The 27,502-nt window shown below is 48.5% G+C and overlaps 2 protein-coding genes across 6 annotated transcripts in view; both read left to right on the top strand.

Moving 5' to 3' along the window:
* Positions 1-1,049: 1,049 nt before the first annotated feature.
* stxbp5b (syntaxin binding protein 5b (tomosyn)) lies at positions 1,050-24,052 on the top strand. Of its 4 annotated transcripts, XM_069160604.1 has the most exons (29): positions 1,050-1,474; positions 2,300-2,397; positions 5,372-5,453; positions 5,584-5,684; positions 6,386-6,520; positions 8,444-8,507; positions 8,928-9,011; positions 9,537-9,660; positions 9,757-9,835; positions 10,278-10,432; positions 10,524-10,596; positions 12,027-12,174; positions 12,291-12,358; positions 12,450-12,490; positions 12,939-13,159; positions 13,251-13,426; positions 13,647-13,772; positions 14,121-14,269; positions 14,863-14,946; positions 16,079-16,141; positions 16,225-16,281; positions 16,365-16,412; positions 17,756-17,806; positions 18,596-18,835; positions 19,400-19,757; positions 19,852-20,017; positions 20,256-20,367; positions 20,821-21,041; positions 21,171-24,052. In XM_069160604.1, the coding sequence occupies exons 1-29, from the start codon at positions 1,331-1,333 to the stop codon at positions 21,210-21,212; spliced, it is 3,510 nt and encodes a 1,169-aa protein (XP_069016705.1). In that variant the 5' UTR covers positions 1,050-1,330; the 3' UTR covers positions 21,213-24,052. The 4 variants fall into 4 exon arrangements, with proteins under 4 accessions (XP_069016705.1, XP_069016706.1, XP_069016707.1 ...); XM_069160605.1 differs by lacking the exon at positions 14,863-14,946 and having other exon boundaries at positions 1,051-1,474; XM_069160606.1 differs by lacking the exons at positions 16,225-16,281; positions 16,365-16,412; positions 17,756-17,806 and having other exon boundaries at positions 1,051-1,474.
* Positions 24,053-25,126: 1,074 nt separating this feature from the next.
* Positions 25,127-27,502, top strand: part of sash1b (SAM and SH3 domain containing 1b) — a 33,188-nt gene continuing 30,812 nt past the window's right edge. For both annotated transcript variants that reach the window (XM_069160591.1, XM_069160590.1), the window contains exons 1-2: positions 25,127-25,421; positions 25,747-26,353. In XM_069160591.1, coding sequence (XP_069016692.1) covers positions 25,874-26,353 — 480 coding nt within the window. In that variant the 5' untranslated portion in view covers positions 25,127-25,421; positions 25,747-25,873. The remainder of the gene's footprint in view (positions 25,422-25,746; positions 26,354-27,502) is intronic.

Below are 27,502 nucleotides of genomic sequence, written 5' to 3'. Positions count from 1 at the left end.
TATCAACCAGTCAGATTTATTTTTTTGTCTTGTCTTTCTATGTGTAGCCAGGGAGGAAATGTCCCTCTTGAGCTATTGTAGGTTCAGGCAGGCCTTGGCACCTCCTACTTCTTGGTTGACCCATTAGGCAGAGTATAAAAGCTGCACAGAATGAGCTGCTGTCAGCCTGCTTGTCCCTTTTGGTGGCAGTGCTGCATTGAGGATCCACAGTGAACTCGTAGGTGTTTTTAGGTTCAGTCTTTTAAGTAAAGTTATGCTGCTATTGGTTATCTCTTGTTTGTTTGTACCCCAGATCCATCTCCTCAGGGAGGCCCAAACCAGGTGTGAGCTTGCCCAGATAGAGGAGGCACAACATTCAGGCTAGAATTGAAAGCCACTGATGTTTTGTTTTGTTCCTGTTTTGTGTTTCTTTATTTCTGTATCTCTGTATGCATTTATTTCAGCACAGGAGCTGATGAGGGCCCTGTCCCAGAGTCTGTTTCACCCCCCCCCACTTTTTACTCCCTACAGCTGCGGCCTAGTCACCAGTAGCACTCTGCTTGTTTTAAAGCACATTGGATAGGTATTTTTATAATTGTAGTTTCTTCAAGAGTTGATTTAATAAATTGCTTTTTATTTTGCTGTTATATTCAAAAACATTTTTTAAATAAACTTTGTAATCTTGGGGGAATCCTTTGCCTCAGTCCATTTGCTTTCTGTCACTTGTGGACCTGTGGTTGTTCTATCTAAATTCTAAGAGGAAATAACCCACCCTGCGGTACCGGTGGTCACATATGGCAGACAGGATGAATTGTGTCACCTGACAGAAATGACTTATTTTGATGTTTCCCGCCAGATAAAATGAGATACGTCATCGGTACCGGTCGTTAAATGAGCTCCAGTGATCAGAACCGCAGCGGCACCGCTGTGTTTTCCGAGACTCCGTTTCGCTCGCGGTCACCTAATGTAACGGATCACGGAACTCACCGTAACACCAGCGCTACATCCGGGTGAGGGCGGCGCGCAAACGCAGTCGCCGCTGCAGCTCTCTGCGTTTCCGTAGCCAGTTTGCTACCCGCTGAGCCCTGGCTGGGAAGCAGCTCACGGAAACGACTGATCCCGATCGAATATCGCCGGAGCTGGTCGCATAAATGGCGGATTAAGGCTACTGTCGGAGAGGGCTCGTTAAATCAATGCTTGTGACTCCGGTGCTGTTGGAGAGCGCGCGGGCTTCACCCTCCGTAACATGTGAGATGTACACAGAAGGATTTTAACGGTGCGTTATTTCGGCTAACTAGCTAGCAGCTCGCCTCGTCTGTGTTCTCGTTCGTCGCGTCGGTACCGGAGGAAAATGAAGAAGTTCAACATCAGGAAGGTGCTGGACGGCTTGACGGCGGCTTCTTCCTCCTCCTCCGCGACTGCTTCGCCCGGTGCTCCGCGGGAAAACGACGCCGTCCAGGAGACTCTCCAGTCGGAGCATTTTCAGCTGTGCAAGGTGGGTTTCCGTTAATAACCTCTGCCGTTACCGGGCTTGACAGTCAGATGACAGCAGGGTTGTTTCCATCACCTGAACACACACACACACACACACACACACACACACACACACACACACACACTGGGTTTAACGTCAGGTATCCAGCAGTCAGAGCTGCGGGACATGAATCAGTCTGCTGGTTGGATCCGTGTTTGCGCTGCACTGAATTTGCGCCTCCAGCCGTTTAGGAGCTCCATCAGGACTGGAGGTTAGCTGTCTGTCTCCATCAGGACTGGAGGTTAGCTGTCTGTCCCCCTCAGGACTGGAGGTTAGCTGTCTGTCCCCCTCAGGACTGGAGGTTAGCTGTCTGTCTCCACCAGGACTGGAGTCTTGCTGTCTGTCTCCACCAGGACTGGAGCTCAGCTGTTTGTCTCCTCCTGCATCTGAAGGACTGTAATTTTCCTCCTGAAATGTCTGTCCCTCAGTGATCGTCCTCCTGTCAGTCTCGGATTGCTGAACCTCCCAGTAGACTGAGAATTGAACCTGTTCAGGGCCACGTGGGTGTGCAGGTATTGTGTTGGACAGCCTGAGTTGATGTCTCAGAGAACCGTCCTGCAGGCTTCGTCTCCGGCTGGTGATGGTGGTGGGAATACTGGACATGTTGGGTAGTTAATCAAGAGAAATATTCCAGCCTCCATCTGCACCGGTATTTAATCTATATCTGATTTATTTCCATAATGAGACCGGTTTTCCACATGTAGAGGATGTTTTCCTGCCCGACGGCAGCGGACATGATCGATGAGCTCACCGCAGGTCTGATATAAACTCTGCTCTGTCCTGCAGACTGTGCGTCATGGCTTCCCATATCAACCGTCCTCCATGGCCTTTGACCCTGTGCAGAAAATCTTGGCCATTGGGACTCAGACTGGAGCTCTGAGGCTGTATCCTTTGAGAAAAAGAAAAAAAAAAGAGAGAAATAATGAAAGTGAAGTTTGTATGATTGAAGAAGTGATTTCATATTTTCAACCTCCGCGTGCACGCAAACACACTGGCCCAGTCCCTGGAGTCATCTTCTCAGAACGTCACATGACCAAGCTGCCTTTCAGCATTCCTCAGAGTCAGGAAACTTCACTGGGAAGAGGCTGCACGCAGCGCAGAGAAGAGGTGGAGGGTGGAAGAGGTCGGTGTGTGTGTGTGTGTGTGTGCAGCCTCCTCCTCCTCCTCCTCCTGGACCACCTGCCTCATTAGTGGTGTTTCTGCAGCAGCATGAACAGCTCCTCCACCAGATGCTGAGAACCCCCCCCCTCTCTCCCACCCACTGCGCTGCCCAGTCAGAGTCAGGAAGTTACCTGGTATATTCTGTAAACAGAAGAGGAATCTCACGGCTGGAAGTCACTTTTCTCCTCCTCCTCCTCCTCCTTCTCTTATCATTTTCTTCTCCTCCACTCTTTTCCTCCTTTTCCACCATTTACCATCCTATTTAAACGGCAGATAAATCAATTAAAACCTTGTAAATTTAAGGTCAATCGTATCAATTAAATCATACAGTTGAGTCTCATACAACACTGAGGACTCAAAACTGCAGGTTTCAAATGATATTGACCAGAAAGGCTGGTGGGTGTCGGTAGCTCAACTGGCAGAGCGGGTCGCCCACTAATCGCCAGGTCAGCAGGTCGAACCCCGGCTCCTCCGGTCAACGTGAGTAACTGTCAGGGCTCAAGAGCCTAAACCTCCGGTTGCTCCTAACCAACCATACGTTACAGCCCAGCCTCATCGGTGTGTCAATGTCTGTGTGAACGGCTCAATGGATGGAAAACAGGGTAACATCGCTTTGAGACTGCTAAGGTGAAATGGCACTATAAAGGTGCAGAGTATTTAGCATATTTAAACAGCAGATAAATCCATTAGAATCTTGTGAATTTAAGATCAATTCAATCTAACTGGATAACTAATAAACTAAATAACTGGGTCCAATACGTAATTAATGACTGAAAATTACAGATTTCAGATTATTTTAACAGAGAAGGTGGTGGCTGGTGGATGTGGGTGAAAAAGTGCTCTTCTCCTCCTCCACTTCTCTTCCCCCCCCCCCCCCCCCCCCCCCATCCTCTCCTCCTCCTCCTCCTCTTCTCTTCTCCTCCCCTCCTCAGTGTGTCAGGTCTTCCCCCTCCTCTGATCCCAGCTCAGGAGGGCCATCTGCTTTGTTCAGATGTCCATCAGTGGGGACTCCCGTCCTCGTCTTTAGCCAGATTACTCCCAGAGAACACACACCTCCATGTTGTCCTAACGTGTCAGTCGGACTGATGGGATTACTGCCGTCCATTTATCAGAGGACGCTGGTATCGATCCTCCTCCTCTCTGTCTCCAGAGTCTAGAGACGCTGCACGGCTCGGTGGACACAAGCCGGATGAGGTGTCCACGGGCAGTAAATGTCTGCTGGTACAAGACGTGTTTCAATCAGACAGTTACTGAGGACGGTCTCTGCTCCAGTTCTTCTGAACCTGGACTTCCTGTGTCCCTGCGCACTTAAACTGGATGATGTCATTATATATTTAAAGGAAGTCCAGGTCAGGAGACTCCTGCAGGTCAGCTGCTTGTTTGGAGGAGCTTCCTCTGCAGATGTACTGGAAAATGACCTGCAGCCTCTTCTCCTCCTCCTCCTCTTCCTCCTCCTCTTCTACCGCCTTCTCTACTTCCGCTTCTTCTAACAAACTTGTAGAAAACATTGTGTGAATAACTTCCTGCTCTGTTGATCATCAGCTGAGTTCACAAGAAAACCTGCTGATGTTGAAACTCTGCGGTGAACCACGCTGGTTTACCCAACCAGGAAGTGTCTGCGTGTGTCTGCGCGTGTCTGCACGTGTCTGCGCGTATCTGCGTGTGTGTGTGATCTTACAATATTTTTCTTCTGTCTCTGATATGATGTGAAAGTTTGTGATGTTAAAGTTTATCCTCATAAGATCCTTTTTCCTGATAAGAATATAGAAATCGAAAATAAACACATGATCTGTAGGGCTGTGAATAATATTAATAATTTTATTATGTGATTTGAATCACATGAGCAGCAGATGATGACAGGAAGAATGACGGTGACTTTTAGTTTCACAACGACTGTCTTGAAGCTGCTGGTGAAAGTCCCACAGTGAAGCAGTACTTCCGGCCGATCCGATCACGGTGAAGCAGAAGACTGAGAAACAGTGTCAGCAGCCTGTATTTCTGGCCGATCCGATCACAATGAATATTAAAATTGTGAAGTCGAAGGAAGTCCCGAAAGAAAAAACAGTCTCGGATAAAATCTGAGTGATTTCCTGCTCGGCAACACACACACACACACACACACACACACACACACCACACCACACCACACCACACACACACACACACACACAACACACACACTTCATGTTATTAATGCTCAGAGAACTAATCAGCACAGAGTTCTAACTGGAGCCCGGCAGATCCATTACAGCGGTACAGATCTTTAGATCCTCTCTGGGCATGAAGCAGACTTAATGACTCTTCCTCCTCTTCCTCGTCCTCCTCCTCCACCGAGGAGACACCCTGTTCATTAATAATTCTGACTGATGTCGAACAGTACCTGCAAGGCCAAGAGCTCAAACCAGAGCCAAAGGTCAGAGGTCAACGTGAGGTCAGCCGCCATACAGCCTTCGCCTGGCGCCAACTGCAAGTCTGAAAGACTGTTTGTCCTGTCCCCTGTCCACCTGATGTCCCCAGTTAAGTCTGCCCTTCAGTTTGCACACAGTGTTTTAGTTTCCACACAGTCCAGTCCTTTAGTTTTTCCACACAGTTCTTAGGTCGGTGGTCCTGCATCAGATAACAATCAGCCCGATTTAAAGGGAACTTCCCCTGTTTCTACCTGATCGTCCAATTTCCTTTGACTCATCCGACTCTCAGCTTCGGCCGTGCAGGTGTGGAGTGTTACTGTCAGCATGAGAGTGGCTCTGCTGTCATCCAGCTCCAGTTCCTCATCAACGAGGTACGTTGTTATTCTTACGGAATCACAGATTCGTGTTCTGAGCCACCACTGATAGTAGAGTGACCCACCTGCCTCCACATGAGGATTGCTGAACTCTAATACCGCCTGTGTGTTCTGCACTCCCCTGCAGGGGGCGCTGGTGAGTGCCTTAGCTGATGACAGCATCCACCTGTGGAACCTGAGGCAAAAAATCCCAGCCATCCTGCACTCTCTGAAGTTCAACAGGGAGAGGTGAGGTCACATGTTCTCCTTCTAAACATCTGTCATAGCTGGCCTTCATGCTTCACTCTGTATGATCAGCATATTTAAAGATGAACTGATTACATTTTAATTTATATTTCATTCTTTACAGCTGCGCCAGTCATTGATTCATTATTAATAACTGATCAGTCTGAAAAGTGAGACCTTAAAGTGCAGTATCACTGAGGGCCACTTGGGCTGTCTCCATAGACTCCATATGTAATACCACTGAGGGCCACTAGGGGCTGTCTCCGATAGTCAGTAGTCAGTGTCGTTATGGTGTCATTAGATAAACTCCCTCCTTCTGATCAGAGTTTTGGTCCTTCTGGAAATAATTCAGTGAATATTAGGACTCAAACACAGATATGTTTGGAGGGAGAGGGGTGTGGGGGTGGGGGGGGCACTGACATCACAGCGGGCTGCTGCTCGAGCCAATCACATGAAGCCGTCAGCACAGTTAGAAGTAGTGAGAGCAGCCGGCAGTATTTCCGCTGATCTATATTTAGTCGGGCTTCATCGGAGTGACACAGTGCTCGGCCTTTGTAATTAAATCTCAGTCGCAGGATCGCATTCGGGAGGTGATGATGATGAAGAGCCCGCCGCTGCTGCTGCTGCTGATGATGATGATGATGATGAAGCGCCCACTGCTGCTACTACTGATGATGATGATGATGCATCTTGATCTATTGCAGAATCACATACTGCCACCTGCCCTTCCAGAGCAAATGGCTGTACATCGGCACAGAACGAGGAAACATCCACATCGTCAACGTGGAGTCCTTCACCCTCTCAGGCTACGTCATCATGTGGAACAAAGCCATCGAACTGTGAGTCCACGCTTCATTCACCGCATGTCTTCTCGGAATGTGAAGGCCTGAGTGTGTGCGTGTTGCAGCTCTGAGCGGTGTGCAGGCGGTGTACGGAGGTGGTGATTCGGGCCGAGCCAGGACCTTGCTGCTCAGACTTCTGGAGGTGTTTGCTGCCTAATTTGACAGAACCGATAGGAAGGGGCTCAGGCTCGGTGACCCGCCCGACTCCTCCTGTGTCATGTGAACACCCGCTGCAGGGATCACAGGCATCTTCACATGGCTGCCCGCAGATAGAGGGGGGAGGGCACTGTTGGGTGGGGGAGCCTACAGCCGAGTGGCAGGGACACAGTAAAAAGAAAATGATAAGAGGAGGAGGATTATTTAATTTCAGTTTTACTCCTGAGAATAAAGTTGAAATTAGATTTCCAGAATAAAAATCAATTCAAGATTAAAGTCAAATGTTTTAGAATAAATGAAACTACTTGTGTGGATGAACTTTAGAATCAGTCTTATTCGTGCAGACTGAAACAGCTGGAAGTGAGCAGATGTGAGGGTTTCCGTGGTTACAGATTGACCAATACAGAGAGGATATGTTGTAACACAAAGCCACAATCAGACAACAGATGAAAGTGTTTGATCCTGAAGTTGTGGAGCTCAGAGACAGAAGTTCAAACATACTTCATCTGATTCTCGACATTGACACTTTATTCTCAAAATGCAAAATAAAAACAAAATCTTCCTCCTCTTAATATTTTTTTTAAAAGTGGCCATGATACTTCGTCATAGAAATCAGATCCAGAAAATTTACATTAGCGCGAGGAATATTTTTTAAGTTCTTCCCACTGGTGAACTAAAACTGTCAGACCTTGAGTGTCGAGTGTTAAATTTCTGGCGGCTGAAAGCGTTAAATCAGCGTTTTCTCAGAGAAAAGTCGGATGCAGAATTGTCTCTTCAGTCCTGTGAAACTTGATATTCAGACACGTCTCGGTTTATCAGATCTCTGGTAGACAAGTCTTTCCGTGTCTCTGCCTGTCTGTGGATTCACCTCCTGCTGTGAACACAATCAGTGTCCTATTGATCAGATTTACACACCTGAGAGTCCAAACCGCAGTCTGAACCACAGCTTTAGTACATTATAAACATTTGATCCACTTAGTTCTGCTTTCATATTCTAATTTTGAACTTTTCATAACAAACCTGCATCCTGAGCACCTTTTCTGCTTTAATGGAGAACATTGAATGAACAGACTCATTTCATTGCCTCTACATTCTTATTATTCTTATTATGGCGTTACTACCAGGATGTTGTGACTGTTGTTTAATGGGTGACGACCGCCTGCCTCAACTTCCTGTAACCAAAAGTCCAAACCAGAACAACTGAACCGTGTTCTCGGGTTCCTTCCACATCTGCTGCTTTGGTCCGGTGTAAAAGCATTCTGAGCGTCGCCGTGGAAACCGTACCCAGTTACCTCAGTTGCCCGCGTGAAGCAGAGTCTTAACTGATTCTCTTTCATAAACGTTTATCGTCTGATGAGTTCATCTTCTCCGCCTGCATCGACTCATCAGCAGCGCTGACATCATTAGCTGCTGGAGCCGGACCTCTCTCGCAGGCAGCGACGCTTTCTCCACTTCCTGCATGCCCTCCACGCTCTGTTGCCACGGTGATCCCATCTCCAGACCCTCATGTGACCCTGCCCTCCTTCCCTCCCTCCCTCTTTCCTAACTTCCCTCCCTCCCTCCCTCCCTCCTTCCTTCTGTCCCACTGGTGCACTGAAGCACTTTTTCTTTCGTGTCATCTCATCCTGTTTCTTCGAACGCAGATTCTTAATTTTTCTGATCTCTGAACAACCACACAGAATATTTTAGACATTAACCCAGATATTCTTCATCTGTCTTGACTCTCTCTCTCTCTCTCTCTCCCTCTCTCTCTCGCTCTCTTAGGTCCACCAAGACACACCCGGGGCCCGTAGTGCACATCAGTGACAACCCCATGGATGAGGGCAAGGTAACAACACTCCACCACTATAAACCACCTGACTGACGCGTTGGGGTCCTCGATGAGTCGATGAGTTCTGCAGCCGCTGCGAAGAACCGGCTAATTAAAACGTGACTCCAGAATCAAAGAGAGAAGCTTCCCTCGGAGACGGATCGCGTCCAGATGTTACAGGATGAGGAGGAGGCGGAACACGTGTCCGACCGAACGTTAGAAAGCCTCGTGTTTTAGTTCCAGACGTCGTGCTTAGGACGTCCAAAATGAGCTGCTTCTTCCTCCGAGTGATGTCGGAACCACTCGTAGCGTCACGTGGTTGTTTCAGTTCGGGGATGAGGAAAGGACGAAGCCGCGTGGCGCTGTCGGAGGCGATCCGTCCTCCGAGCAGCGCTGACACGCTGCGGTCTCGTTAACCGACTGTTTCTCTGCTTTCAGCTTCTGATCGGCTTCGAGTGCGGCGTCGTGGTGCTGTGGGACCTGAAGTGCAAAAAAGCCGACTACCGCTACACCTACGACGAGGTGAGGCGCCGTCTGCTGAGGGGACGGGGTGGTTCACGGGGTTTTCTCTCTGCTGCTCTCAGTAATCTGTCAGTTCCATCGGATCAGTGAAAGAGTCGATGTTGGTGGGTCAAAGGTCGCTTTCGGCTTACATCGACCCGGGCTAGTAGATGCTATACTTTAGGAAAGCGTGGAGGAGCATGGATCGCTTTGGCTGAGCAATGAACTGTTTAGATTTGGGAAGTCAAAGGTCACTGTGACTCGACTCGCATCGTTTCCTTCTCTTTTGTAAGCGCCTTGAGGAACCGTCTTTGAATTTGGCTAACATCTTCACTTGGACGCGAGGATGACGTGGGTGGATTTTGGTAGTCAAAGGTCAAAAAAAGGTCAAAGGTCCTTATCTGCCCCTTCGATTCTCGTGAGCGTGATATCGCAGGAACGCTTTTAATCTCTTCAGATTTGACACGAATATTCACCTGGACTCCAACAAAAATAAAAATAAAGAGTTGTTGAGGAACAGATAATGATGCTCTGTGTGTCTCTCAGGCCATCCACTCCGTTGCCTGGCACCACGAGGGCAAACAGTTCATCTGCAGCCACTCCGACGGCACACTGACCACGTGGAACATACGAGCCCCGGCCAAGGCGGCGCAGATCATCACGCCACACGGTAGGAGCCGTCACAGGCGTGTTACACGGATCAGACTGACAACAGATGGATGTGTGTGAGTTCACCAGGCGTCCTGTGCTCCTCTGCCTCTGACAGGAAAGCAGCCGAAGGATGGAAAAAAGCCAGAACCATGCAAGCCTATCCTGAAAGTGGAGTACAAAACAACGAGGGCGGGGTGAGTGTGATGAGGCTCCGCCCATCCTGTGTCTCTACTGCCGTGGGTCCACATCCTGCTCTGATGAGGCCTTTCCTGTTATTCTGCACGTGTCCAGCAGGCCCTGCTGCAGCTTCATGCCAAGGGGTTCTGTTTATGTCGGATCTTTGAGTCAATTATGTTTCATTATGTTCGTTAACCGAAGGTGAAACTTTCTCATGAAGCTGGTGTGATTGTGCTCTGCCATGTGTTTGAGGACAGGACGATTATATCTGTCGTCATGATTAAAAGTAGCTCGTCCATCACAGATGCTCCTGAAACACTGAAACAGGGACAGAAACCCTCCAGAGGGACCTCAGCAGGAACACTTTTATCTTTAATCCCAGTGTTATTGAACGGGCTGTTAAACTGTGTGTGTGTGTGTGTGTGTGTGTGTGTGTGTGTGTGTGTGTGTTGGACTCAGGGACCCCTTCATGGTCCTGTCCGGAGGTCTGTCCTACGACAACGTGGGGAGGAGAGCCTGTCTGACCGTCATGCACGGGAAGAGCACTGCCGTCCTGGAGATGGACTATCCCATCGTGGACTTCCTCACTCTGTGCGAGACTCCGTATCCCAACGGTGAGCAGCGACTTTCCTTCAGTCGGTCGTTCACTCAGTCAGAATCTGGGAAGAGCTCAGCCGATCGATTCATGGCATTTCTGTGTCCCAGACTTCCAGGAGCCGTACGCCGTGGTGGTCCTGCTGGAGAAGGATTTAGTGGTAATCGACCTCGGACAGATCGGGTGAGTCGGAACGAACTCTCCAGCCGTCAGACACTAATTTATGTCGGTTTATTAACGCCTTTTATGACTACCGTAATTTCCGGACTATAAGCCGCTACTTTTTTTCCCACGCTTTGAACCTCGCGGCTTAAACAATGACGCGGCTAATTTATGGATTTTTCCCGCTTTCACAAGCTTCATGCCGCCAAAAAACTGAGCAAAAAAACATTCTGTGACGGTGCTCAGTTTTTTGGCGGCATGAAGCTTTCATTAGACCAATGAAATTGCCGAACGGGTTAAGGTGAAACAATGTAACTTTTTAGTTTACTGTTTAGATTAAATCGAGCGCGCTCAAACTTCCCATCATTCTGATTACGGTAGTCATTTTGTCACCCTCATCATGGCAAAGACACGAAGAAATGCATATGATGCAGCTTTCAAGTTGAAGGCGATTAGATCTGGCTGAAAAGGAAATAGAGCTGACTCAACACACAGAGAGCAGACGGCCGAGGTGTTTCAACTGTGCAGATCTGACTGAAAGCCAAAACAATCGCCACCGCAATGAAGTTTGAGGATTTTAGAGGTGGACCATCGTGGTGTCTCAGATTTATGAGACGTAAAGGCCTGTCCATCAGGGTACAGATGAGTCTGTGTCAGCAGCTCCCTCTCGACTACAAGGAAAAAGTTTCAAACTTCCACAAATTCACTGATGTAAATATAGCGGAGCATTCCATTGGCCCGCACGACATCATAAATATGGATGAGGTTCCTCTGACATTTGATCTGCCTCTCACTCGGACTGTCAAAAGGAAAGGCGAATCATCCGTCACGCTGAAATTTTTATTTTTGTTACAAGCCGTGTTTCGTTAAAGTCTGTGTAAAGTTAATTTGTTTCAATGTACCGGTAGGCACCTGCGGCTTATAGACATGTGCGGCTTATTTATGTTCAAATTAATTATTTTTTAAAAATTCAGTGGGTGCGGCTTATATTCAGGTGCGCTCAATAGTCCAGAAATTACAGTAATACACTCGAAAACATCTCGGTTTTTATGTTTTTAAGTCTCAAATGCACCAATTTCAGATCTGGAGTCGCCGTCTCCAGGACATTTTGTCCTCCTGCTTTCAGGCCTGAATGCCTCCCAAACACACATGTAGGCTCCACAGACAGCTGCAGTAGTTGTGTTGGCTGACGGGTATCGCGTCGGAACAAAAGTCTCCACCTTGGTGGTACTCTGACAGCAGCAGGAGGTGGAAGCACACCCGACTCGACGACTCGGACGTGAACAGTGTTTTTACTTTAGGAGCGGATGAAGCCGACTTTATATTCTCTTTCCGACCTTATTAAACCATTTCGATGGGAAGGAACTCATCGTGGAGCTCCTGGCTGATTCACTTTCCCACCTTTAAAGTCGTCGGCTGTCTTCTCTAACCGTGACCCTCGGCCCCGGCAGGTACCCGATCTTCGAGAGCTCGTACCCTCTGACGGTCCACGAGTCTCCGGTCACCTGCTGCGAGTATTTTGCCGACTGCCCCGCCGAACTCATTCCCGCACTTTACTCTGTCGGCAGCCGGCAAAAGAGGCAAGGTTACAGCAAGAAGGTGAGTCGCTCCTCTTCCTCACGCCGGTGGTAGAATCTGCCGCATCTTTATTTATTTATTTATGAATGAATAAATAAAGCACCAGACACTTCATAATGCAGTGTTCGTGTTTCCAGGAGTGGCCCATCAGTGGAGGGAACTGGGGTCAAGGAACACAGAGTTACCCAGAGATCATAATCACAGGGTCAGCAATAAATTCATGTCAATAATCACATGTGTCATTTACTTTTATACTCTTCTTTTAATATTTAATCTTCTTTTCTTTTTTTTTTCAGGCATGCTGATGGCTCCATCAAGTTCTGGGACGCTTCCGCACGTGAGTCCTTTTCTAGTTTTCCTCCTGCAGACGGTTGAATATTGTTTTGGTTTTTAAATTTGTAGTGTGGAAGAGAAATGTGATTATTTAACATCCTGAACTAGTGATGTCACTCGAGCATCTTTACACACCTTCAGTTCAGGCAGGAAACGGAAAAAGTAGTTTAGTTTATGTCTGAATCATTTCAATAATATGACAGAGTATAAAGGTCACATTCAGGAAAAAAAAATAGAGGAAGATTAAAGTTGAAATTATATTTTATATTGAACTTTTAAGAATCAATCAAGTTACTTTCTTTGTGCGTGTGATTCTACGAGGTGTCTCGTGTAGATTCTATTCTGTACTTCAGAATCGGTTTTAGTACCAAGAAACTTTCAATTTAATTTGATTTGACCCAGTTTGTCTTCCGGAGGACTGACTCCTCCCACTGATCCATCTCGTCTCCCAGTGATGCTCCAGGTTCTGTACAAGCTGAAGACGGCCAAGGTGTTCGAGAGGGCTCGCGGCAAGGATGAGAAGCCCAACACGGACATCGTGGACGAGGACCCGTTCGCCATCCAGACGCTGTCCTGGTGCCCCGAGAGCCGGATGCTGTGTGTGGCCGGGGTGTCGGCCCACGTCATCATCTACAGGTTCAGCAAACAGGAAGTCACCACTGAGGAGGTTCCGGTAGGGACGCCGACACGTCCACAAGCATCGGGGCTTTTAAATCTGGAGCCAGCTGCCGTCTCCGTGAACCAGTCTGTCTCTGTGTCCTCAGCTGCTGGAGGTCCGGATGCAGTGTGAGCTGAGCGACGTGGACTCCCCCGACCCAGGAGGGGAGCAGACCCCCACCCTGCCACCGTCCTCCAGCCCTCAGGAGAGCGAGCCCCCCCCTCAGCCCTCCGCAGGCAGCAACTCCTCCGACGGACCCCGAGACAACATCCCGTGTCTACAGTAGGGACACTCGCGTCTTCTTCTTGTTGTTCCGGGTTTAAAAGATGTCTGACTGTAAAAAGGTGGAAGCAGAGTAACAGTAATCGGTGGGCTGAGATCTCCTTCCTGTGTAAACATCAGCATTGTGTGTGTGTGTGTGTGTGTGTGTGTGTGTGTGTGTGTGTGTGTGTGTGTGTGTGTGTGTGTGTGTGTGTGTGTGTGTGTGTGTCTCTCTCTGCAGGGTGCGGAGCTCCCCGCTGAAGCAGTCTCCGGGCTACCAGGTGGAGCTGGTGGTGCAGCTGGTGTGGGTGAGCGGGGAGCCGCCTCAGCAGATCAGCACCCTGGCGATCAACTCCTCCTATGGCCTGTGAGTCTCCATTATCCCCCACCTGTCTCTGTCTCCGTGGTGATGTCTCTCCATCATCCCCCACCTGTCTCTGTCTCCGTGGTGATGTGTCGCTATCATCCCCCACCTGTCTCTGTCTCCGTGGTGATGTGTTTCTATCATCCCCCACCTGTCTCTGTCTCTGTGGTGATGTCTCTCCATCATCCCCCACCTGTCTCTGTCTCCGTGGTGATGTCTCTCCATCATCCCCCCACCTGTCTCTGTGGCGATATCTCTGTCTGTCTGTCCAATGGTTGACGGAAATAAGAAACCTTTAGAATCAGTTCGGAGGTAAACCTGAGTGTGTCTCCTGTCCCTGTCATTCCTCAGTGTGGTGTTCGGGAACAGTAACGGTCTGGCCGTGGTGGACTACCTCCAGAAGACCCTGCTGCTCAACATGGGCACGTCAGAGCTGTGCAGTCCGTCGGATGCCCAGAAGCAGCTGCGCTCGCCACGGAAAGCCCGCCAGCCGTCCGGAGGTGAGCTGCACGCCTGTCTCATGTCTCTGATGTCTGTCTCCGAGTCCTGCACTCGCCGCCTGTCTCCATGAACCTCTGACACGCAGAACCGGCTCGGTTCAGGCTGCAGCCTCCTCTTCCTCAGGGAGGCTGACACTTGACAGCCGCCCTGACTCCGCCCCCCCTGCAGTAGCTGCTCTCCCTCAACAGGGGGCATCGCTGACAGAGTCTTCATCTGTTCAGTTGGACGGTGGAGCGTGTTGGTGATCGGTACGGTCACAGAATCATCTTCTGGTTCCCGTTGAAGCTTCTCTCTTTCCGTCACGTCTTTTATCGTGCTCTTCTCTCTCTCTTCCCGTCACGTCTCTCCTCCTGTCAGTCGCGGCTCGTCTTCGTTCTTCTCAGTCTCCGCAGCCTGCTGCTGCGTTCACGACTCTTTTATCCGACACCAAGAGCAGCTTTTAATTCGTGCACCCTGCAGGAGTACTATGTGATAAACCTCACGGAGCAGCGAGCCGCTGAGACTCCTGAGGATGCTGTCTTCTCTTGTTGTATCTGATTTCTGTCCTTTTTTTTCTGTCCCACTGTCCGTCTCTCTCTGTGACCCGGTAAAGACATTCCACCTGTGGCGTCTTGCATGTCCAGACTTTCTAGCTTGTATTCAGAGTCTATGAAAAAACTGCGCTCATCTCACCTCAGTAAGTCCTGCTATGTCACTCCCCCCCCCCCCGTCTGTCCTCCTTCACCTCGGTGTCCTTGTCCTCCACCTCAGAGAGATCCCCTCCTGGTTCTGATACCGCGGCCCGATTCTCCAGAACTCCCCTCTGAAACCTCGGTGGTGAGGAGGGAGGACGGTTGGAGGGCTCGTTAACAGAACCAGGTGGTGCGTCTGTAAACCTGCTACCTGTGTTGCACCTGTAGGAGTGACCGGCTGTGTGAGCTTCCATTAGATGCATCGCTGTCCTTTGTTCTAACGACTGACCCTTCGTCGCTGCACGAGGGAGGATCAGTGAGTTCAGAGGCTGTGAACGATGTGCAGCGGCGTGACGTGCACGGAGGAGGAGGAAGGTAGAAAACGAATGAGGAAGTGGTGGAAATCATCATCATCATCACCTGAGTTCCACACGTTAACGTGACCGCCGGTACGTGAATATTTGTGACTTCACCGTTGGACCTGAAACTGGAGCAGAGAAACATCAGTTTTCTTTGACGGTGGCGGGGTTGTGTCACCGTGGATTCGTCCTCCAGGGTCAGACTGTCAACACCGAGTTCTACTGGATTGTTAGCATTGTTACCTGGTCGCTAACTTGAGTTTAGCTGTTTTTTTAGTGAAATTAGCTCTTTGTTAGTTAGGTGTCAGAGTTCTACTGGGACCTTCTGAGGCGTCTGAGGTTAAAACATTCGCTGTGAACCACCTGAACTGTGGCGCCATGGCAACGGGCTTCTCCAACACAACAACACGCCACTCACAGTGCACAGTTGAAAACAGGCGAGTCTCTCACCCTCAACAACACAATCGTAGCTCCCCCCCACACACGCGGATTTGGCTCCCTGCTGCTTCTTTCATACTCGGATGTTTCTCACGTGTGAAACTCAGGAAGTGATTTTAATCAAGTGATGCACACACAAGTGATGTTTATTCCCAACGGTTACATCTCCTCTGAGCTCCGTGCACGTCACGATGCCGCGCTCCGTTTGCGTGCAACAGAAGTCTCTGAATTTTTGATCCCCCCCTCGTATTTCCGCCTGTTGTTCTGTAGCTTCAGTACCAACTGCTTGACTGCAGGACTGTTCTTCTGATATTAATTTGTCTTTCTGTGGCTCCCGCAGCACTCTGTGAGTCCAACGACGGCTCCAACACCTCAGAGGACCGCTGCAAATCTCCCACTTCAGGTGAGCCTCCCTTTGCTCTTTTATATAAGTGTCACTTTATTTTGAAATCCACCTTTTTGGAACTGCTGCTGTTTGTCGTGCAGGATCTACCTCACCCTGCAACTCGGACGACGAACGAAAGCCCAAGTTCATGGAGAAGGGTACTGCAGCTTTCAGAGCATGTACTTAAAGATGGATTCTATTTCTAAAATGTCTGATTTGTGTTTCTGAACCTCATTTCCAGTGAAGTTCAAAAGCCGACGTTTTTCCCGGACGGTTGCCAGTGACTTTGGTACTGTATGTTGGTCGCTCTGTGAATGACGGCAGTCTAACCACTCCGTGCTTTGATCCTGCAGCAGTCTGTGCATCTCAATTAACGGGTTCTGCAGCTGATTCACAAATCAACCCAGATTCTTCCGCAGATGCATGTCAGTGATGGCGTTTCACTTCCAGGCCTCAGATTTTCTATGCAGATTTATTTTGTAATCAGCTGTGGATGGAGTTTCTTTTTTCATTTGTTCTGATTCACAGCATAGAAAATCTGCCTGCTGCCTCTGACAGCTCTAACGTCTCCCAGCTGAATGAAGTCAAGTCTTCCTCGTTGATTGTCGCTCTGTGTTTCTTGTTCCAGGCGCTAACTGTTTGGCTGTCGACTTTTTTTTTTTTTCCTTTTTTTTTTTTCTTTCTTCTTTCCTCTCTCCTCCTACTCTCTCTGCATAATTACGCTCTCTGAATTGTAATCAACTCGTTCCTGCTTTGTTTGACACGACAGGCCCTGTGCTCGTCTGTGGTGCCTCGTTTCTCTGACGCTGGTCAGAAAGTGGAGACGGCAACTTTTGAGGATTTGTGATTTGGAAAGACAACAAAGTTAGAAGAAAAAAAATCTCCCTTAAATCAACACGAGGGCTCGGCACTGATACTTTTACGGTACCGACTGACATATGGCATTCAAAAAAATTGTTTTAATGAATACCTAACTTTGTTTAATGGAAATAATCATGTACAAAGCCCGGAATGTTTAGTGCAGTACCACTGAGGGCAACTAGGGGCTCCAATAGACTCCCATTGAAAAAGCGTCAGTAAATGTTTGATTGACAGGCCCGGGGTGCAGCCAGGTTTTTAAAACAAGTGGGAGGGGCATAGTGTCAGATCCACCCCTGACTCCTCGCAATCTCATCCAAATATGGTGACTTCTGGCTCCAAAATGACAAGATGGTGACGCCTTAAATGTCAAACTGGAGGTGATGGCACAGTTGGCTGAGGCGTTTAGGGGACATTTGTAAATTGCAGTATCCACAGAAACCAACCTGCTCACACTCTCCCCCTCAAAACTGCATGAAAACTGAACATATAAACTACAATGTGTAATTTTCTATTAAAAAAAGTACTGAACTGGTGTCGACATCCAGCCCCGAACAATGCCGAGTCTCACTGCACACAGGAAGTACAGAATATAAAGTAGGTGCTGTGCGTGTGCGTCCTCAACAGTTGTCCTCCGGTTCCTGTCACCTCCTCATCCTCCCTGATATGCTCAGTAGTAAAAACTCTTCCCGAATCCTCTGCCGTGATTTGATTTTGTTCTTTTTGCAGTCGTCTTTCTTTTCTCATAAAACAGGGTGTTTGTTTCTGTTGCAGCCAAGATGTCTCGGAAAATTAGCTCGTCTGTTGAGCAAAAGGCGGAGCAGGGTAAGAACCAGCAGTGACCTAAAGTTTCCTCCCAGGTGTTCCTCTGTCCCGTGCATCTCCTTGCTCTGTGTTGTAGCTGTGATAGAAGCGCGCTGCCTGATGCTAGCGTGCAGTGTTCAGACCATGCCTCTCTGTTTGCACCGGCAGCGGAGGACCAGCCCCAGCGCTGGCGCTCCCTCACGTATAAGAAGCACTTCTGTTGTATGCCCAAAGGCCAGATGGCAGCCCTGAGGGGCCAGACGAGGGTTGTCTATAGAACTCAGTCAGAATCCAACTGCTGTGAGTGGACCAACACGATCTGAAGTGGGATAACTGGTACTAACCCCGACTGCTGGGGCTTTTATTCTGAAAAACTAACCCACCTCACGATGACTGTTTCCTTCCCTCTGAGGACTCTGGACGGTGTTACAATCCTGCTTCTCTTGTTTCCAGCTGGTACATCTGTTCATTAAAGAGGGTTTCAGCCGTCGTCACGGCAACGAGGGTGAAAGGAGAGTCACAGGATTTCCACCTGCATTTTTCACACTGTGGGTGTTAAAGTCAAAAAACAGATTGGAAACCATTCAAAGAAGCATCTCGGTGTGAAAAATCTCTGCTCTGCATCAGACAGCGGGTTATTGGTTGCCATGGAGATCCTGGATATGATAGAGGGTGTCCTCTGCTGACCTGAGCGTCCTGTTTGCTTATAGATCTGCTGGCCCGCTGACCTCCTTCCCCTCCTCCCTCCTTCCCCTCCTCCCTCCATCACCTCCTTCACCTCCTCTCTCCTCTCTCCCTGTTCGGCAACAGATGGCAAGGACAACTCGTTCACCCGCTCCCGCAGCTCCAGCGTCACCAGCATCGACCGAGAGTCCCGCGAGGCCATCTCCTCCTTCCTCTTCTGCGAGAGTTTCCCCCGGAAGGCCGACACGCTGTTGAGCCCCTGTCTGCTGGTGGGGACCACACAGGGCTCTGTGATGACGGTGGCCCTCAGCCTGCCGCCCGGCGGGGACCAGAGGCTGCAGCAGCCCATCGGTATCGCCTCCTGTGGTAAGAAGCTGAACTGCAGGAGGGTGGATTCATTCACCAGTGAGGAGCTGAGGGTGGAGGATTGTGTGTGTGTGGACAAGTTCAGGTTGACATTCTTGACTACTACATAGTCGCACGTGTGGTTGATTGACAGCAGAGTGGGCAGAGCCTGCAGATGGTCGACATGACGACTGTCATGAAGTTCAGGTGCAGCACACAAGCTGCATCATTGTGTTCTTCAGAAGGCTGGAAGGACCCACCAAATACTGTAGCAGCACTGAAGTCTTCCACATTGAAACCCACTTAAATCCCACGTTAAATGTTAATGTCAGATATTAACTGACAGTTTGAAGAGGATCAAACCAGGATTTTATTTCGCTTTTAAAAAGTGAAAGTTGTGAATATGAAAAAAAAATATTAAATTCATCATGAAGGAGGTTTCCTTTATTCTCTGTGCAAATATGTTAAATGACCAGCACCCTGCTGCTGGACCGTAAGTTGGAGTAAAACCTTCATATGATGATGATGATTATGAAGATCTTTGATGAAGATGACCTGTCATGACCTGTCATACTCGTCTCTCAGGAACTCTGGTCCAGCTGAAAGGAGGCATCCTGACGATGGCCCTGCTGGACGCTGCGGGGACTCTGCTGCCCCCCTCCTACGAGCCGTGGTATGACCCGAACGCCTCTGACGAGGAGAAGGAGAAGGTCCGGAGGCGCCGGCCCGCCTCGCCCCCGTCTTCCCAGGAGGGCCAGGACTGTCAGTTCGCTGTGCTGTGCTCGGAGAAGCAGGCCAAGGTGGTGGCCATGCCGTCCCAGACATGCCTGCACAAACACAACATCACGGAGACGTCCTTTGTGCTGCGGGTCGATGTCGTGCTGATGGGTGGGGCCAACTGCATCGCCTGCTTCTGCGCCAACGGCCACATCATGACCCTGAGGTATCGCCCACTGCCGTCTGACGGAGATTCAGGTGAGCAGGTGCAGCTCTGACCTCTGACTTCTGACCTCTTGTCTCTGCGTGTGTGATCTCAGCTTACCGAGCCTGCGTCCCCTGCTGGACGTGAACTACCTGCCGCTGACCGACATGCGGATAGCCAGAACCTTCTGCTTCTCAAACCTGGGTCAGGCTCTGTACCTCACCTCCCCCGCCGAGATCCAGAGGATCACCTACAGCCAGGAGACCTGCGACAACCTGCAGGTCAGACACAACCGGTCCATCACTGGGGGGAAGCGGGTGTTCGGGTTCGGAACTCCTGTAGAGGAGGGACTCCACATGTAGGTCAGGAGGAAACAGAGTGGTGTGTTCAGGTAGAAATGAAATGAGCAACAGAGGACGCAGGGGAAGGAACACTGCTGCGGTTATTAGTGTATTTTAACACGTGATGCTTCGTGGCTCGGTGTTCAGACAGACTGTACTGAAATGTTGTCGTCCTCAGGAGATGCTCAGTGAGTTGTTCACCCCCGTGGAGACGCCGGAGGCTCCAAACAGAGGATTCTTCAAAGGCCTGTTCGGAGGAGGAGCACAGTCTCTGGACAGAGAAGACCTCTGTGAGTACACAACACCACTCAGTACTTCTACACACACACACATATCTATAATAATGGGATGGGGTGGGGGGGCTATCCCAGCTCACTTTGGGCGAAGGCAGGGTACACCCTGGACAGGTCGCCAGTCCTTCACAGGGCCACATAGAGACAGACGGAAACAAAGACCATTCACGCCTAAGGGCAATTTGTAGAATCACCAATTAACTTGAGGTGCATGTTTTTGGAAGGTGGGAGGAAGCCAGAGTACCAGGAGAGAACCCACGCAGGCACAGGGAGAACATGCAAACTCAACACAGAAAGGCCCAGGCCCTGATTTGAACCCAGAACCTTTTTGCTGCGAGGCCACGATGCTAACCACTACACCACCGTACCGTTCCCCCTGGAAGGACTGTATATTTTATATTGTGTTTTTGTATTTGACCCTCTGTTCTTCTGGACGTGTCTCCTCTTCAGTTGGAGAGACGGGCGCCGGTAAGGCCTCCCGCAGCCTGGCGCAGCACATCCCTGGCCCCGGCGGCATGGAGGGCATGAAGGGCGCGGCGTCCGGCGTGGTGGGCGAGCTGGCCCGCGCCCGGATAGCTCTGGACGAGAGAGGACAGAAGCTGGGCGAGCTAGATGAGAGGACGGCGGCCATGATGGCCAGCGCGGACTCCTTCTCCAAACACGCCCACGACGTACGTTAACGCACTCGTTTAATGACCTGCAGAGTGTTTTCACTCTTCGTCCCTAACTCTCCTCTCCTCTCCTCTCCTCTCCTCTCCTCTCCTCTCCTCTCCTCTCCTCTCCTCTCCTCTCCTCCTTAGATGATGCTGAAGTACAAAGATAAGAAGTGGTACCAGCTCTGATGGCATCGCCGGACTCTTTCATCAAGCACACCGGGTCTCCGCAGAGCCGCCGGCCGCTCCTCTCCTCCTCTTCCTCCTCCTCCTCCTCTCTGTTTCTCTCCACGGAGGTGGGGAGTTCTGCTCCACAGAGTCACGCTTCTCCCTCCGCACAACATCATCTCTGCATCTCAGCTACCGGAGGACGGCTGCAGAGGAGACCCCGGCCGGCCGACGAGCAGGGACAGAAAGGGAGGAGGAGGAGCCGCCATCGCCGCCACGCACGCGTCTCATCTATCGACCTGTCGACACACCCGCCTGTTCGTTCTCACAGAGGAGAGACAACGCGTCTCCGTCCTTTACGGTGTCTGACTTGAACGAGGAGAAAAGTCTGATGAAGACCTCGGTGGAGGTGTCTGTCTGTCTGTATGTCTTTCTTCAAGCACTTGGAACAGTAAAAACAAACGGACAGCCAGACGATGACGATGATGACGATGATGATGATGATGATGAAGAATCAGTTGCCTCTCACCGAATAAGGGCTGGTAGTTTACTAGTTCTTCACTGACCTTTTACAGCGTGAGAACGAGCAGTTTTATTTTTAATGGAGTTACTTATTAGAAGAGGAGGAGGAGGAGGAAGACGAAGAGTTTGTTTGTGTGTCCGGCATTAGGTTTTATTTTGAAACGGTTTACCCCCTGATGAAGAGTTTACACTGATCAAGCTGAAACACTGGAAACACTCCCCTCCCTCCCCCAAAGGTGTCATGTTCTTCTTCGGGGGTCGTATTTAAAGTCACTTATATTCTCGTTTAAAAAAACAACAACAAAAAACAAGCATTAATGTACATTTCGTTTCCGTTTTTTTTTTTTTTTTTTTTTTTTTTTTTTTCCCCCCCCTGCTACGGATCTCTCGACACGCGACCGCCTGGGTTTTGTTTTCGTCATCCTGTCGTAACTGGAGTTGATTTTTCGTCCCGTTCCTCCGTGTGTAGAGAAAAAAAAATGCATGCGTCTCTCACAGCACAGTGGAAGTGATGATGCTGTGTGTGTGCGTGTGTGAAAGATTGTGTGAGAGATTGTGTGCGTGTTCGTAGCTGCCAGTAGAAATGACCGCTCGGTCGTCTCTCTCAACCGTCCACTGAAAATCGTTCTCTTCTGCCTTTGCCTCATGATGCATATATGCTAACCTCTACCTATGTGTGTATCTGTGTGTTTGTGAACATACATACATATTCAGGAATATGTGTATGGGCGCCACTGTTTATAAATCTGCATAGATACAGTGGATTACAATAGGTCTTTTGAGGTTTTTGTTTTTGCTTGACAGTGTTTTCAGTGTGATTAATAGACTCCTATTGTAATTAGACTTTTATTTTCCAGGATATGCTGCTATGTGCGTCTCTGTAGGAGCATCATCTGTCGGTCTTTTACTTTGAAAAAGAGAGACGAGACTTTGTCGGTCCAGATTGCTGCCAAATGTTGTAAATAGCGGGACGGCTGGACACAAATCTGACAGTGCGGGTTCAGGCAACGTGACATACTGTAACGCCCGCGGCCATCTTCTTTTCCGACACCAAAGAGTTGTTTCGTTTCAGAGTCGTCTTGATTTAAAAAAAAAAAAAAAAAAATTTTGGTTCCCACGTGGCCGAGCGATGGACGGCGCTCTCACGTCCAGAAGTGTGCTAGAAAGTCGACGGGTGTCAAGCTTCACTCCGGTCCCGAGCTGCTGCACACGCGCGCAGAGAAGGAGTTTCATTCCAGACCGAGATATCCGCCAGAGAAGCGCACGAAAGAGGAAGTTAAAGTGGGAGATGTCTTTCACGGATATGCATCGGTTTGGAATGAAACCTTCCTTCTTCCCCGGCTGCTATAAACCTCGGTCGTATCCTCCTGAGATAAACCCATGTGGACAAGCAGCTTTGTGGGTTTTGCACTATTTTTTTTAAATCATTTGTGTTCGTTTGATTTCTATTCTCTCGTGTCCCATTTTTTTTTCTTCTTTTTCAAAGGACCAAAACAGAACCTATGCTTATCTTAAATGTCATCCGCCAACTCTACTGATTGCTTCACTCTCAGATTTGTTTTCCACGTCAGGTTAATGATTCTATGATATATTTATATATTTGAAAACAAATATATGTATACTTTTAATTTCAATGATCTATTAAAAATGAATACCTTTAATGTAATTTATTTGGGGATAGAATTAACTCACGTTAATGTTGTGTATCACCATCCAGACATGACCGTAAACATTCTCTGGTATATATTGATCATCTCAGAATTAAGCTTCGCTCCTGCGGGAGGGCCGCCGAGTCCTTCTGCAACTTGTGGCCTCGACTTTAAAGTGCTTCAGTTTGCAACATATATGTCCTAAATGGTCTCTTCTTGCACATTGAAGGATGCATGATATTAAGTGTTTACGGACTTGAAACAACCATGTATTATCCCTCTTAGAGATTGTCTCTTTCTGGCATTTGTATTAACCACCATGTTGAACAAAGCTCATTTCATTTGTCAGCCGTGTCACGCGTGAGAGACGGTGTTTATTTCATGGTTCATGTCGCTGTTGGCTTTCCCCGCGCTGTGGAAACACAGTGAACATGGCGCGAGGCTCCCAGCGGGGTGCGGGAGAGCGCTCGAGGGTTTCGCCGTCGCCATACTTCCATCCATCTGTCTTCTGGGATGAATATCTGTGGAGTTGCAGTATTTTCTCATAGTAGGCAATTTTTGTACAGTTTTATTAAAATAAATTTCACATGGATGTCTGACTTAATCTGCTGCCACAAATGGTTTAGACTGTAGATACAGTATATATAGATATTATTGTGCAATGGAAAATAAATGTAAAACCAATCATAAGCAGGTGTTGTCTTGTCTTTTCTGTTTGCACACTGACTTCAGTATGAAATCCTTTTTTTTTTCGTTCTCGTTTCTCATCCAATCAGCTATTTCTTTAATATAAATGTTTATTGCGGAAGACAGCTAAAACTCAAAAGTACAGATTTCAAATTATTTTTGACATACAGGGTGGTGGTTGTGGCTCAGGTAGTAGAGCATGTTGCTCACTAGTCAGAAGGTCAGCGGTTCAGTCCCCAGCTACCTCTGTCCAGCTCCTCCTGTCCACATGTCTAAGTGTCTGTGCCCAAGACACTGAACCCCAAGATGATCCTAATGCAGCTTGGCCTCATTAGTGTGTGAATGGATGGAGAACAGTGTAAAAGCACTTTGAGCCTTGCTAAGGTGAAAAGGTAAAGAGTGCAGACCATTTACCATATTTAAACAGTAGATAAATGTTTGATCCTCCAATCAGTTACTTCCAAAACTGACTGTTTTAAACTGTAATAAACAGCATCAGAAATATGTCAAATTCTAATTATGTATTTCATTTACAGAGGAAATAGACTGTATCTGACCACATATTTTTTGCCATCACTTTTCACATTATTTAGCAAATACATGTCAAATGTTGAAGACATATCTTCTCTAAGTCCTCTATAATATTGTGTTTTAAATACTTCATTACCTGCATCCTGTTGTACCTAACCTTGTAAAAATCAGTATCAGTGTCAGTGAATGGAATTTGTCTTTTTATGACTTTTATGTCAAATGCATTGTGCACAACATTTAGGATATTAGAAATTAAGCTAAAAAATAGAACTTGCACACACACTAAAAGCCAGCAAGAAATCAAAAACCAAAAAAGCAATAAAAATAACAAACTAAAAATAAAATTGTACAAACACAAAAAATAAAAAAGCCCCATAAAACACAACTTTATTGAATTGAATTGAATTGAATTGAGTTGAATTTCAACGCGTTCACTGGTTCTACATTTCCCAGAATCCCCTGCAGGTTGCGCCAGTGCTCCAGAACTCCCGTCGTCCAGCGGTGCAGAGAGCCCAGCGGTGCCCGGAACAGGAGCACCGTCCTCAGTGTGGTTGAGCCGGCGAACGGAGAGCGACGGGAAAACTTGGAGGCGGTGAAAGCGGGTCAGAAAGTGAGGTTTAAAAAGTGAACTCTGACCGGTTACGGGTTATTTTTACGTTTTTACTTTTCTACCGGCGGTATTTTAGAGGTTATATCGCGCCGCGGCTCCGACAGCTGCCGTTAAATTTCTGCTACGGCTGAATGTTTGATGGACCGCAGCGTTTGGCTCCGTAACCGCCGCGATGACTGAGGCAAAAGAGGACGGAGGCAGCCGGACGAGACACGGACCGTTAACCGGACGGTGGGTTTGTCCTTTGTTTTTTAACCTGCTTATCCCGGTTACAGAGTGTTTCACCAGAAAAAATTCTTCATTTTAACTTTAGGTTCCGTCGGAGGCGCGAAGTAGCTAACGAGCTTAATGTTAAAAAGTCGAATTTAGCCGAACTAAAACTAACAGGTTAATTAACTCCTAATTAAAGACATCTGTTGGACTCGTTTTGTCCTCACAGAGCGGATGCAGGAGGTGCCACAGGTTGGACCTGCCTCAGACCCTCAGCAGCTTTTTGAGTCCTCATTGTCCCGCATTTATCTGGTCCCTCCTGCTGTCTCTTTCTCTTTACCAACAGATGTGTCTGAACCGGAGACCTGGACCTGGAGCTGCGGGGAGGGCAGGTGGTGCGCGGACCACAGAGCTGGACTGCCTCAGCACAGCAGCACTGATGATGATGATGATGAAGAGGATGCGCATTTAAGATGAGCCTCCTGATATCCAGTCTGAAGATGAGCCACGGTCCGAACCTGGTGCTGCAGTGGCTGTCCCGGCTCCACCTGGGCCAGTACGTGGAGTCCTTCATTGACAACGGCTACGACGACCTGGAGGTGTGTAAGCAGATCGGGGAGCCGGACCTGGACGCCATAGGAGTCCGGATCCAGTACCACCGGCACCGGCTGCTCACGGCTGTGCGGGCGCTCAGAGAGGAGGACAAGAGGAAGGCGGCTGGCTATTACTTCACCCTGGAGCCTGTGGATGCTTCACCTGGCCGCCGCCACGCCTCCCACCCGCACACGCACCTGGTGGGGACCCACCTGGCCTCGTGTCCTGGCAACCACGACCTGAGATTCACCGAGTGCAACGACTTTGTGACCTACCCCAAGCTTAAGCTGAAGGTGCTGATCCGGGACAAGCTGGCCAAAGACGGGATCAACCTGGGCCGAGCTCCGTACACCCACCAGGTAAGACGCGTCCTCCTCACAGCTGTCCGACACCATCTAACACACTTGCTGTGCTGCAATGAAGTGTGATGAAGGAGCTGGCATCCAGTGATTTCTTAGTCACCACTCCAGAGATGAGCGGCTGCCCGACAGCAGTTTATTTTCATACCATCCAGTTAATTTAATTACTTCTAATTAAACTGGGTGAGCGGCTGCCTGTTGGAACAGTCCCAGGATTGTGTGTTAGTGTAGCATCACTCATAGCTCGCCTGCTTGATGCTGCCTCAGGAGACCCTACTAGGGCTCTGCTTCTAGAACTGGACAAAATGAAAATCATGATTTTCTCAATACTTTTTTTCAATATAAGCTTTCATTTACCTGATACAGGAGATGGCTAAAACAATTGTGTTCAATATGAGATACAAGATATTCTAGGCAAGGCACGTTTATTTGCGTAACACGTTTCAACAAAACAATTCAAAATGCTTCACATAAAACCATTAAAAGCATCAAAACATAAGGCAAAAAAAGGACATTTAAATACAATTAAGAACGCTGATTAAAACATTAAAAACAATGATGAAAACATGAAGCGAGCTAAAAAATAGGATAAAAGTTCTCGTAAAGAACTGGAGTAAAATTCTTGGAAAAATAACAATATAAACATTGAGATAAATCAATTGAAACCTTGTAAATTTAAGATCAATCTTATCAATTAGGTTGCCCACTAATCAGCAGGTCAGAGGTTTGATCGCCGGCTCCTCTGGTCCACATGGCTCACTGCTCTCGACCCTTAACCCCAAGCTGCTGCCAATCAACCATACACAGCAGCTCAGCCTCATGAATGTGTCGATGACTGTATGAACGGGTCAATGAATGGAAACCAGTGTAAACGCGCTTAGAGACTGCGAAGGTGAAAAGACACGAATGCAGACTAGTTACCATTTACCATATTTAAACAGCAGATAAATCAATGAAAACTTTGTAAATCGCTTGGACGCATTTCTTGTAACCTTCCATCCTTTTCTCAAAACTGTAAGCACAAAACCCAATTTTCAGACTACATTCACAAAACCTCTGACTCTTCTTGGAAAACCAAACTTTCGCCTCAAAACAGTTTAATCTGCGCTCAAAACTCAAATACAATTAAAACACACTGCATCCAAAAAT

The sequence above is a fragment of the Embiotoca jacksoni genome, unplaced genomic scaffold, assembly GCF_022577435.1.
Source record: "Embiotoca jacksoni isolate LCO1_2020_lvr unplaced genomic scaffold, fEmbJac1.0.p SCAF_27, whole genome shotgun sequence".
Classification (NCBI taxonomy): Eukaryota; Metazoa; Chordata; class Actinopteri; family Embiotocidae; genus Embiotoca; species Embiotoca jacksoni.
The sequence above is the reverse complement of the archived record's forward strand: the minus strand, read 5'-3'. Positions and strand labels throughout refer to the sequence as shown.